Genomic DNA, 14,184 nt, shown 5'->3' with positions numbered 1-14,184 from the left:
GTCACAGTTTAACTGGCATGCTAGTCTCGCCCGGTTATATGTGATATGCCAGTCAATCCATGAAAATATAGTAGTAAAAATTTGCAATATATTTTATATTTTCAGATTGTTTGAATTGGGCTTTTTTGAACAGTTACAAGAAATAATAAATCGTTTACCAGAGCACAGGCAGACTTTATTATTTTCAGCAACTCTTCCTGCAATATTAGTTGATTTTGCAAAAGCTGGCTTAAGAGATCCAGTTCTTATTCGAATGGATGTGGAAAGTAAATTAAGTGAAAATTTAAAGGTATAATGAAAAGTTTTTTTTATTTTAAATAACTATATAATAAATGGCATTAATAATAATAGCTTTTAATCAAATATGCTGTAATTAGCATATTAATAAATAAATATCTAAATTAACTGATTATTAGTGATTAACATTACAGGGTGTACATACTGTATGTATGTCCACTGAACATGTAGTTGGTTGTGGGTTCACACCCTGCCAATGGGCTGGTTACTTGAAGTTTTCTGGGATTTTATGTTTGTAACACCTAAATAAGGCCAACTTCTCATAGAAAGTCTTTCTAGGAGACATCCTCCTCAGCAGATCACTTGCAAATCACATTGCCTTATATAAACAAACATGTGTAAGTCTTGGTGGAAAAATACTACAATTTTTTAATATTTTGTTAGAAACAAAATATTAAAAAATTGAGAGTTGTGTTTGGGAGTTTAATAGAGGGATAGTTAATACACTGTACACTAAGTAAAACAATAAGCTTTGTATTTGCTTCTTAATTAATATCTCAGGATGCATTGGAAAAGACTGGAGATAGTATCAAATGGTCCCCATATAGCTTAATTTAAACTCCTTAGACTTTGCAATATGGAAGGCAACTAAAGTTTGTGTCTTGAATGGAGAATCTGCAAATTCTTTAGGAGCATATTAGAAATTCAATAAAAGAAATTTTGGCAGTGGTCAAATAAATACCTTATTATTGATCAGTTTTATGAATACCTATGGAATTTGATTGTATCTATAGGCAAATATTTTGAAAATTATATTTCTTAGTCCATTTACTACTTAATTGTATTTCACTTGAATTGAATTGCATTTGTACTTTTCAAATAATTTAATTTTTTGCTGTGACATACATATGCAGCTCCCTGTATTTATCCATCTTCTAGTCATTAAGTTTTTTTATTTTTTTATTTTGTTTTTGTTAACATTTAATATTAGTTCATCTTTTTTAGTTTTCTGCTAGTTATAGCAGGTCTGGTGAGCACCACCTNAAGCTATGGACTTATAAGGACATCTCGTACACTGTTTGGGTTTTGTGTGTTTGGATGAGCTTTAGTTAACTGCTATAGCAGGTCTGGTGAGCACCACCTTTTTTTTTTTTTTTTTTTTCATGCTACTCTATCCTGCACTCTTATCTTTAGCTTATAACTACCCTCTTTTAACCTATTCCCTGGTATTCCTGACATCTCGGGTTGTGACCTCGTGACCTCATGACCTTGACCTGTGGACCTGAGATATTGCAGTATCGGAACATTTTTGAAATTAGATGTTGCTAGTTATTATAATTTTTATATTAAAACTAACTTCCAAAATATAATTTTTTTTGTTTTTACATTTATTAATACATCTAGTTTAGTTTAGTTTAGTTTATTGAACATAATAGGCAGTCGCCTATTACAAGGGGGTACATGACAATGAAGAAAGATGGAAAATAAACATTCAATAACAAAAATTAAACATATCTCCGCTTTAGAATAACATGTAGTATTTAAGATTTTACATTTAGGAGTCTTCTTACACCATTATAGCAATTGTAAATTTCATTAGTGGTAGCTAGATTGAATTTAATACATCTATTTTGTTTGTGCAAAATAATAAAATTATTTCGGACAATACAATAGCCATGATTATTTTGTTCAAAAACATGTAATTTTTGTTCCACAAATTTCAACATGGCACGACACACAAAGGAAAAATTTCAACATGGGATAGGTTAAGTCATCCACCATTTTAATTCTCCTTCTTCCTCATTTCTGCCTGGAACCATTCCTTCCATAATGTCATTTCATAAGCAACATTAGTTAGTTGTCTCTAATTAATTATATTTTACTTTTAATTTCTTAATTATGCTGATATTTATGACAAATTCAAACTAAACTCAATCAGTGAAAAGATGAAATTACTAGTTTTATATTACTAGTTTGTATATATTATTTTACTACTTAGTGTACTGATAGTTCTGTGTACATTGATACTCAACAGGCTTAAAGTCTACAACTCCATAAGAAAATTGCATGTGGCTCACCAGAAGCCTGTGAAGTTTACTTTCACTCCAAATTCAGAAAAGGTTGCTCATCACTGACCTATATTTGCTAAAACAATATTATGTTAACATAATATAAAGAAAATTTCACATGTTTTGTTACATGATTGAATAAAATATAGTCAATGAATTGTTAATATATAATTGTAATATTTTTTTATAGACTTCATATATTTTTTCTCGGACAGAAGATAAATTGGCCATTCTTCTCTATCTGTTAAAATTTGTTGTTCAGGAAGGACAGTTGACTGTTATATTTGTAGCTACTAGACATCATGCTGAATATATCAAAATAGTAAGAATAATTGATGTAAAATAAATGAAAATTTATAAACTTGTAATGTTTTTATTTATCATAATTTGAAAAATGTATTGCATTTCAGATTTTGGAAAAAGCCAATATTTTATGTACCTATGTTTACAGCAGTTTAGATCAAACTGCTCGTAAAATAAATATAGCACAATTTCGATCACGCAAAATAGGTATACTTATTGTAACAGATATTGCAGCAAGAGGTATTGATATTCCACATCTGGATAATGTAATCAATTACAATTTCCCAGCTAAACCGAAGTTATTTGTACACAGAGTAGGTAAGTCAAAATCTGATATTTTAGAATAAAATTCCTTTATTTATAGTTTTAAAAATCTATGTGTAAATTTACACACTAAATTTATGTATTTAGAATATTAAAATAAAAACAAGTAAAATAAAATTTGTTTAAAATGGAACATGTCAAAACAGAAAAAAATTTTGTACCGTACAATTCTAATTTATACAGGTTTTACTATAATTTTGATAATAATAATATACAGTGGGTGATCGGTTAACGAACATAATCCGTTCCAAGACTTTGTTCGCTATCCGAATTGTTCGTTAACCGATTATGAATTTACCATAGGTTTGTATGGGAATTTGATTAATTCGTTCTGGAGACATCCCAAAATAAAAAAATGTATACTTTCTTACTACGTTTGTTTATATGTATACACAGATGTGCATTTTTATTAGTTATGTTTTTTCTGTTTGTGGGGGTTAAAGAATCTATCCAATGTCGATTGCTTTTCTCTCTTCTTCAGAATTTTCAGAAGTAATTAATAGCATTGTAATTGTAGAAATCCCCAATCCTATTAACCTCAACCTGGTTTGTATGCCATTCTAAGATCGTTGTTCTGACATCCTCCCACTTCTTCAAATCTTTAATTAATAGCAGATATCGGCATTAATCCTCTTTTTCAGAATAAAACATATCTTGCCGAGTTTCTTGGTGTTCTCTATTCAAGAGTTCTTGACGTTCTTCTGTTGTCAGATCTGTTTCATGTTCCATTATGAGCTCTTTATTGTTCTTTATTTCTCAGATGTGATTTTTGTTACTCCTTTAGCTGCTTGAGTCTTCTTGATAATACAGTATCTTTCTTAGATAAGATTGAACTGCGGCCTACTGTAGACCTGTTCAAGCCATACTGCCCAGCAACAACAGACATCAGACATCTGCCCACCTTTGCTATTATACTCTCACCTTTCGAAAATAAAAACCGACACAAAACTTAATGAGTACCCGCCCGACACTGTGTTATTATTACATATGAATAAACATAGTAAGAAAATATATATTTTTTATTTTTTGGGGTCTCCAGAACAAATTAATCAAATTCCCATAAAAACCTATGATAAATCGATAATCAGTTACCAAATAATTTGAATAGCAAACAAAGTCTTGGAACGGATTATGTTCGTTAACCAATCACCCACTGTATATTATTAGATAATAATTCATTTACAAATTGGTTTGTTTATATAGTTTATTAAAGATAAAATTGGATAATTTTATATAAAAACAGACAATGTATTGTAATAGTATAATTAACTAATGCATTGAATACTAAGTTTGTATAGAATTAATTACACTTTTTTTTATTGAACATTATATTTAAGCACTATGATTTACACAGTATTTTATAAGTAGTATTTGATTGTTAAATAAAATGTTTTTAATACTCCATTCTCTATCATTCATTTTTGACAGGTCGTGTTGCTCGTGCTGGTCGAAGTGGTTCTGCATATTCACTAATAGCACCTGATGAAGCAGCTTATTTATTAGATCTCTATTTGTTTTTAAATAGACCATTACATTTTTCAGAAAATACCTCAGACGAAAGTAGGTTTTCACTATTTAAGTAATACAATATTCAATTTTAAAATTGGTGTTATTTTATTTTGTCATATTTATATAAGAAATTATGAGAAAAATAGACTAGGCCAGGGGTCGGCAACCTGCGGCTCTTTGGATGTGAAGCTGCAGCTCTTTAGTTCCATACGCAAATATTATTTATTTTATCAAAAAAAAAACATTTAAAAAACGTTCTGAATCGATTAACGAGGATTCGACACCGATCCTATCTCTTAGCCACTTGTACTCGCTTTTCATCGCACCCCTTCTCCGTGACACGTGTCGTCACTGTCGTCAGTCCGTCGGAAGCTCTCGAATGACGCCGTCGTCGGATGTTTCTATGAGGTTTAATTCGCTTTCGACGCAAGACAATTCTGAATAAATAGATTAGTTTTTTTATCAGAAAACTTTATTTATGCGAGTACTATTTATTGTTGGCAAGAAAAAAATTTTGCGGCTCTTTAAAAACTTTGAAATTTTGTAAATTGTAATTTTTGGCTCTTCCGACTCAAAAGGTTGCCGACCCATGGACTAGGCTATCAGTAATCAAAAATTTCAATATATCCTGATATATATAGTGCATCAGAAGTAGTAGAATGATGCAATAAAACTAACACTTTTAATATTGTGGTAAATATTAAAAAGTGTTAGTTTTATTAAATATTATTAAAAGTGTTAATTAAAAGTGTTAGTAATATTAAAAGTGTTAGTTTTATTGCAAAACAAGGATTTGTTTAAATTAATTATACATCAACTAATCAGTCAGATTTTCCATCTTGTGGTCAATCACTCACCACTGATTATTGATTACAACATCAGTGGAAAGTACTCTACACATTGTCCTATTACTTTTAACATATCCTGTATAAGTTATGTATAATAATAAATATGTATTTTATAGCAAATGATTTATGTGGTTCTGCACCTCAAAGTATAATTGATGAAGAAGCTGATCTGATATTAGAATGGCATCAATCGTGTATTGATTTAGTAAGTATAATGTTATATTAATGTATTATGTTAAAAGTCTGAAATTAATTTGTTTTAAAATTTTAGAGGAATTTAAAGAAAGTTTGTGAAAATGCTTACAAACAATACATTAAGTCTCGTCCAGCTCCTTCTTCAGAATCTGTTAGAAGAGCGAAAGTTATTTTTAAAACACCTCCAAAATTACATTTGTTATTTACAGGTATTTTCTCATATTTTTAAAATTATAAGACCTTTGTCTGTTTTTCTATGTATTAGAATTTAATCAACCAGTTATTGATTGTATTAATTTTACAATTGTGAATGTTTTTATAATTATTATAAAACTCTGAATGATCAAAAATACTTTACATGGGCCACATTTTAAAATCCAAAGCATTATTGAGTGTAAATCCAATGTAAATAACTTAGTAATGACCTAGACTGGCAACATTGAATGATTAAAATGACATGAATGTCAGATAGTTGTGATGTAACATTTTTACTGTATTAACTAACATAACAACAAAGGTTAGAGAAGTAGTCTCATGATGAAGTTCAAGCAATTACTTGTTTTTGTGAGATGAAAAGGTTTCACTTGCCAAAATCCATTGTCAGCTCATCAATGTGTGTAGGGACAATGTCATGCCCTGTTAATGTTCACAAAATTGCATTGGAGATTTGCAAGTGGATGAGAAAATATGATTGATAAAGTTCTCTAGCAATAGGCATGTCACTTAGTGGCAAATTGTCTTTCAACTTAGCTTGGCATATAGAGCCATATTGCACATTGTTCACAATAATTTGATACCATAAGGTTTGTGAATAATGATTGATAGAAAGTTTATTATCATCCCCATGCAGCCCAGATCTGGCACTATCTGACTTTTACATTTTCTCACACTTGAAGGAATATATACATGGTTGCCATTTTGCTACTGATGAAGAAATGAAAGCTCTCATTGCTGAGTGACTTTGGCAGCAGAAATGAAACTTTTGAAGACAGGATGACCTCATTAAACATTATGATAAATCTCCAAATGGGCTAAGTGATTTTAAAGAAATAGTATATTCCTTGCAGATAAATGCTGTATGTTTTCCTTTCAATAAAAAAGTATTTGTCTGTGTTAATGGCTTTGTAAAGTTATGTTTTGATCATCCCACATATTAATCTCAATAACTAAATTTTTCTTTATTTTTTCAAAAATATTTTAAATATCTAAAAAATTAATGTTTTTTTTTTTTCTTTTACATCAGATAAAGAAGAGACTNCGATCCTATCTCTTAGCCACTTGTACTCGCTTTTCATCGCACCCCTCCTCCGTGACACGCGTCGTCACTGTCGTCAGTCCGTCGGAAGCTCTCGAATGACGCCGTCGTCGGATGTTTCTATGAGGTTTAATTCGCTTTCGACGCAAGACAATTCTGAATAAATAGATTAGTTTTTTTATCAGAAAACTTTATTTATGCGAGTACTATTTATTGTTGGCAAGAAAAAAATTTTGCGGCTCTTTAAAAACTTTGAAATTTTGTAAATTGTAATTTTTGGCTCTTCCGACTCAAAAGGTTGCCGACCCATGGACTAGGCTATCAGTAATCAAAAATTTCAATATATCCTGATATATATAGTGCATCAGAAGTAGTAGAATGATGCAATAAAACTAACACTTTTAATATTGTGGTAAATATTAAAAAGTGTTAGTTTTATTAAATATTATTAAAAGTGTTAATTAAAAGTGTTAGTAATATTAAAAGTGTTAGTTTTATTGCAAAACAAGGATTTGTTTAAATTAATTATACATCAACTAATCAGTCAGATTTTCCATCTTGTGGTCAATCACTCACCACTGATTATTGATTACAACATCAGTGGAAAGTACTCTACACATTGTCCTATTACTTTTAACATATCCTGTATAAGTTATGTATAATAATAAATATGTATTTTATAGCAAATGATTTATGTGGTTCTGCACCTCAAAGTATAATTGATGAAGAAGCTGATCTGATATTAGAATGGCATCAATCGTGTATTGATTTAGTAAGTATAATGTTATATTAATGTATTATGTTAAAAGTCTGAAATTAATTTGTTTTAAAATTTTAGAGGAATTTAAAGAAAGTTTGTGAAAATGCTTACAAACAATACATTAAGTCTCGTCCAGCTCCTTCTTCAGAATCTGTTAGAAGAGCGAAAGTTATTTTTAAAACACCTCCAAAATTACATTTGTTATTTACAGGTATTTTCTCATATTTTTAAAATTATAAGACCTTTGTCTGTTTTTCTATGTATTAGAATTTAATCAACCAGTTATTGATTGTATTAATTTTACAATTGTGAATGTTTTTATAATTATTATAAAACTCTGAATGATCAAAAATACTTTACATGGGCCACATTTTAAAATCCAAAGCATTATTGAGTGTAAATCCAATGTAAATAACTTAGTAATGACCTAGACTGGCAACATTGAATGATTAAAATGACATGAATGTCAGATAGTTGTGATGTAACATTTTTACTGTATTAACTAACATAACAACAAAGGTTAGAGAAGTAGTCTCATGATGAAGTTCAAGCAATTACTTGTTTTTGTGAGATGAAAAGGTTTCACTTGCCAAAATCCATTGTCAGCTCATCAATGTGTGTAGGGACAATGTCATGCCCTGTTAATGTTCACAAAATTGCATTGGAGATTTGCAAGTGGATGAGAAAATATGATTGATAAAGTTCTCTAGCAATAGGCATGTCACTTAGTGGCAAATTGTCTTTCAACTTAGCTTGGTCATCATCAAACGTCTTTCCAGAGAGATGTTCCCTAAACTGAAATTAAACTAACACCTACATTCAATTACCAGCAAATAACTGTAAAGTTCTAATTTTTTCAGCCACTATTTAGATGGCCTCATCAGGAAATAAAAAAAGAAAAAACAGTTCTTTATTTGACAGAGAATACCATTATGTTTAAAACAACAATTCCAAATATTGAAAAAAGTGTACTTTATATGGAACAGTACAAAATATTCGAATATTTTGTACTGTTCTGTTTTTTACATGTGCTGTTGTTCCCTTAACTTTCAGAAACAAGTGATAGTCACTTGGTGTGAGATCTGGGCTGTGCAATGGATGTTCCAAAACTTTCAACTCAAATGCCTATAACATATATTCTATGATGTGAGCATTGTGTGGATGGGCATTATTGTGCAGTAAGCAGACTCCTTGCATTAGCATTCCTTGCCATTTGTTTTTTAATATTTGATGCAACTTTTTAGTCTCACAATAAGCAGTAGCATTTATAGTATCTCCTCAAGGCAGGAAGTTGATGAGAAGTGGAATTTTGGTGGCAGTTTATCCTTTCATGCAATGGAATTGAATCACTGAATGAACCTCCCATTTAGTGAGATTATAAATTGACAGCCATTTTAAACACTTACTGCAAGCATTGCAATTATGCAATTAAAAGTCAGATGACTTCTGTCACATGATGCAGACCCTAGCAGATGTGATAGTTTAGCCATTTGTGAAAAAATAATTTTTCTTGGATTTCTACTGACCTTGTATATCTATCCAAATATGCTTTGTATGTTGTTAAGATATTCAGTTTTCATTAGTTTCCTGGCTATTATAGAATATAACATAGGGAAAGTATGGTGATTGGTTAAGTTTTAATTTCCCCAGTTTTGCATTTCTTGATGTTTTTACACCTAAGGAGCCCAAAATGTTAACACAAGAAAAGAAAACCCTTACAAAATTCTCTGTGTGTGTCAGCATCTATTTTGCATTATTTCTTAGGACTGGATAGACCAAAAATTTTGAAACTTGGCAGGGTTATTTCTATATATGGGGCATTGATGTTAGTAAATTTTGGCAGTTGAAGATCTACAGGCTGTGGAAATAGAGTGGGAGTCTTAAGTCAAATCTTGAGTGGGGTCGGACTTAATGAAAATTTTAATTGTTGACATACATAGTTTTTTTAAAAACTCATCTCTACCCTCAAAATTAAGCTTTTTTTCCTTTTTATGATAAACAATAGAATAGAAATAATTATTTAATAAAATGTCATAACAGATAGTGCCAACACAATTTTAATAGTGTTGCAACGAATAGTATATTCGGCCTCAGGCCAAATACCGAATATTCAGCCAAACTATTCGGCTTGATTAATGCACGTACAAAAATTGACACACAAACCTAATTATGGCAAGGACCCCGCTCTGTATTGGCCCGCTGTCACTATGCTTCGCCAATCGCGTTAATTCTTGACAGTTGTAGCGGACAAATAAGCGCACCATGGCAGTATGTGATAAATGATGATATCAAATGTGAATAACAATGAAATGACCTACACGTGTAAATAACGGAAAGGGAACAGAGAAAGATCACGAAGTGAAAATGTGAAAATAAATATGAAATTGAGTTGATAACATAATTGAGCAAGTCGAAGCAGCTTATTGGCGCGAAATTTGCGGCAACTGTCAATACCAAACAATTGTTGTCATAGACTTTGGAATGCTAAATGCTTGTAATGAAAGTCACTTAGCGTGCACAGGCGAAAGCCTGGGACCGTTCCGGTACCAAGCTGTCTCCAATCTGTGAAATCATAACTGGCATATACCGACGTCCTATCTATCTCTTTTCTCCATTATCACCAGGCTATGAGTCACGTAATTATAAAATGGAAAAACTACGACGGAAAATGACGAATCGAAAGTATCGTTAGGGCATATTATAATGTATGCATAGGCATACTTGGACTAGAGACATGGAGGAAAGAGAAAGGGAAGAGCAAAGACGAGCGCTTAAAAAGGATAGGCAGGGTCAGCCCCTCAGATGTGTGACGATTCTCGAACGAATAGGTGTGTACGTGTGCTGATAAATTGTGAATACATGTGACTAATATTATTATTATTTTTTATTTTGTGCATGTTATAAGTTATAAATAAATATAAATAAACAACACTAACCCGATAACATTAAATCTAAATACCAAAATGATTAATTTACTGAGTTTTTGTTATTTCTTACTTGTGTTTTTAGGTATTTGGTATTCGGCCGAATAGTGATTATATATTCAGTATTCGGCCGAATACCAAATAGTAACCGAATATTCATTACATCACTAAATTTTAACTTTGTACTAATGTATTTTAGTGTTTTTTAAATTTAAATATTGTCTTAAATAGAGAAATTTCTCATAATTCAATAAAATTACTCCTCTTAAGCTTTTGTTATTGCTTAAATTTTATATCCTAGTATAACTGAAAATTATCAAACTTCCTAATGGCCCAATTAACCTTCTGTTCAAGTGCCAGGAAAATCAAGCAAGAGCCCTTGCCAGCTTTTTTATTAAAGAATATTTATACATATTTTTGTAATAACTTTAAAAATAAATTTAGTGCACTTGTGATGCTATTCTTTGGAATATTTTAAATTTTACAATAAAATTTGAATGTAGTGTTTAAATTTTGTTGCTTAAGCCAGTTTCAACTGTTAATAATGTAGCTAAATATTTCAAATTATTCTAAACTTTAAAGTTTTAAGAGAATTGATGGCACAATACAATATTTATTAGTTATTTTGAGATTTTTTTTTTGTATTTATTTTATGATAGATTATATTTAGATAATATTTTATAGGTTTAAAAACTTTTACTATATTAAACTTCAATTTGGTTAAAACATTTTATTTAATGGTACATATTCTGTGAGTATATATTTATGTACTCACAGAAAACCGTGACATGTATTTTACATAACTGTCGAAGACATAAATACATGTCGAACAATCTATAATCTATACTAATATTATAAAGAGGTAATGTTTGTAAATATGTAAGTTTGTATGCAGCAGGTAATCTTCGAAACTACTCATCCGATTTCAAAAATTCTTTCATCGATATTTAGAATGGAACTTCAAGGTGGACATAGGCTGTATATTATTCCGTTAAACATTCATATAAATTAAAAGATGTAATCTAGGTTAAGGATTTTATGTCCAACAGATGGCGCTACGAGTACGACACCCTAAGTTTGCTTTTCTGTGAGGCATTATGCTTTTCTGTGAAAATGAACTAAAGCAGATCATCTTCTATCTATCTATATAAATAAAAATGTAATGTTCGTTTGTTCCTACCGATTCCTTTGAAATTTTGACACAACGCTGCATTCGAATACGCACATGTTTTTATATAATATACATGTCAAAATTCAACCCCACTGAAGGGAGATGGTTAGGATTAAGGCTTATGGTAAAGAACTCTGCTTCTATTTATACTATTTTAGATGCGGGTTTTTGCATTTTTGATTGCGTTTTAATAGGGTATGTCAACAGAATGTACACTAACAACAAATTTTTCAATATCCCCCCGGGGGAGAGAGACAGGATTAAGGCTTACCGTGAAGAACTTGGCTTCTATGATACTATTTTAGATGCGGGTTTTTGCGTTTTTGATTGCGTTTTAATAGGGTACGTCAAGAGAATGTACACTAAGAAAAAAATTTTTCGCAAAAGTTCTCCCCCCACTGGGGAAGTGTTATAAATTTATAATAGATACATTTTGAGCCACAACAACGTGTGGTGGGGTCTGTTAGTATTAGATATAATTGATCTGTAGCTTCTTCAAATTCATTTTGAAAGAGTTATTTAAAAAGTAAATTAAATTTTAATTCACAGTTTTTACAGAAATATGTCAAAATGATATACTAAAGTATTTTGAACATATTCTCTTCTAGAAATTCTAACAATCAAATAAGATATTTATAGTATACAAAATTATTTGAAGTTTTATTCTGTAAGATTTTTCCCCTTCTATTTGGTAAAAAAGTTCAGATACTTTGAGGTATTTTTGTAATTTAATTAGTAAAACATTATAAAAATTGATTTGTAATATGTTTTAGAGTAGATTATCAGGAAGAATTTTAAAGTTTCATATAATAATATAAAATTATCTGTAGTCTAAAATTACTAAAGCTGGGTATTCAAATCAGCAATTTTGGCATGTGATTTGAGCTCTTTCAACACTCTGCATGCTCAACTTAGAAAAAATGATAAAAATCATGTACTTAGGTGCAAATTAGACAAAGCCAATCAGCAACAAGTAAACATCATCAGATGATTCAGTGTCATTTTCTACAACATAGCTAGATGGATGAATATAGCAATTTTGAAATTAATAGAAATTTGCTATTTTCCTAACATTTTTGATAAAAGCAATGGAAAGTTTAAAGATGAAAAATGATTAAACATTGATTTATTATTATTATTTTTTTATTTCACAAAAAACAGGCATGTTACTAAGATGATTGCATCTTTATCATCTATCTTGATTTTATCATCTATCTTTGATTTACTCTTCTTTTTTCAGTAGATAGTGAGCAAATGAAGCTTAGGTGATACCAGCAGTGTGATTTGTGCATAATTCATGTAATTATATTCTGGCTTGGAACAATGAAATCACTCATGGATACCCAGCTTTACAATTAAGCCAAATGTCCAATAGTTCTTAATTTGATATTAATAAAGTATTTAAATATAATTTTAAAATTAAAGGAAAAACTAGTTAATTATTTAAATTTTAATTTGCAAAATATATTTTGCCTACTAAAAAATAATTTTAGATTAACATTTTATAATATAATTTGATGTGATTTTTCAGAGGAAAAGACATTAACTTATTTTGCTTAAGTAGAATCCTATAATATGTTGTTTAATAAATTTTTTCAGACAATATTTGAAGTTGGATCTACTGCAAAAAGTCAAGCTGGTGAAATCATGAGATCTAAAAGAAAATATCATAACAAAATAATAAATAAAACAAGAAATTTTCCTTCAGTTGACAGCTGTTCAAAAGAGTTTGATGAAAATATTTCAGATCTGCATGAAGCTGAAACCAAGGTAGGGTAAGATGATTTTACAGTAAGTGTATAAATTATCAAAAAATTTGAATTTCTTGAGATGAAAAGCAAAATTAATATGCAATATACATTGACAAGAAATAAAAATATATATTTATAGAAATCAAACCACCTTGTTACTGGATTAGATGTCTTTTGGAGTTGGTGTACTCCATCCTCAGATTCATTATGATTTGATTTCTATAAAATATAAAAAAATATTTTGTATATTTTCAATTTATTCATGATGGAGTCAAACATTTGTAAACTAACACACAATCAGGCCTTGGAGTCACTCACTTTCCTCACTTTTTAACTTTAAGCAAAAATCTTTTCTTTTGCCATTTGGCTGTTATACCCAGTTTATTCGCATATTGGGCTAGAGTGGTATTAAACTTATTATTATAAGTATTGTACTTATGCTCCAATATCCTTTTTGTTAGTGATCTATTTGTTGAGCTCATGGATAACCCCTTAAAAGAATAAAGTTAAGTTATCCATCCTTACATTCTTATGTCATGTGACTTTACCATTTTATCACTGCATTCTTTTATAAATATTTCTTAATATGTTTAATATGTCATTTAGTTATTATTTCTGCTTAATTCTTCATATATAAGTTTATATATCTGCATGAATGTTTTCACTATGTTTAAACTTAACTTATAATTCTAATATTTATTTCTACATTTATTTTATTTAAATTGTATAATTTTAAAAATCCCAATTTTTGTAATACTGTGACGTCATAAGAATACAAGCAAAGTTTGAAATTTTAAATATTTTGTTCTGATTGACACTCGAAATTATGTTAAACCTG

The 14,184-nt window shown here is 29.8% G+C and overlaps 1 protein-coding gene across 1 annotated transcript in view; it reads left to right on the top strand.

Annotated features, from left to right (window-relative positions):
• LOC111635219 (ATP-dependent RNA helicase DDX54-like) overlaps positions 1 to 14,184 on the top strand; it is a 42,239-nt gene that overhangs the window by 18,568 nt on the left and 9,487 nt on the right. Inside the window, exons 4-14 of the mRNA XM_023380116.1 lie at positions 106 to 289; positions 2,497 to 2,628; positions 2,717 to 2,927; positions 4,362 to 4,493; positions 5,407 to 5,495; positions 5,562 to 5,694; positions 6,729 to 6,815; positions 7,424 to 7,512; positions 7,579 to 7,713; positions 8,554 to 8,575; positions 13,157 to 13,365. Of these exons, the coding sequence (XP_023235884.1) occupies positions 106 to 289; positions 2,497 to 2,628; positions 2,717 to 2,927; positions 4,362 to 4,493; positions 5,407 to 5,495; positions 5,562 to 5,694; positions 6,729 to 6,815; positions 7,424 to 7,512; positions 7,579 to 7,713; positions 8,554 to 8,575; positions 13,157 to 13,365 (1,423 nt within the window). The remainder of the gene's footprint in view (positions 1 to 105; positions 290 to 2,496; positions 2,629 to 2,716; positions 2,928 to 4,361; positions 4,494 to 5,406; positions 5,496 to 5,561; positions 5,695 to 6,728; positions 6,816 to 7,423; positions 7,513 to 7,578; positions 7,714 to 8,553; positions 8,576 to 13,156; positions 13,366 to 14,184) is intronic.

The sequence above is a fragment of the Centruroides sculpturatus genome, unplaced genomic scaffold (assembly GCF_000671375.1).
Source record: "Centruroides sculpturatus isolate CEXI.00-Female unplaced genomic scaffold, Cexi_2.0 scaffold878, whole genome shotgun sequence".
NCBI lineage: Eukaryota > Metazoa > Arthropoda > Arachnida > Scorpiones > Buthidae > Centruroides > Centruroides sculpturatus.
Note: the sequence above shows the minus strand (reverse complement) of the source record. Positions and strands in the feature narration are given on the sequence as shown.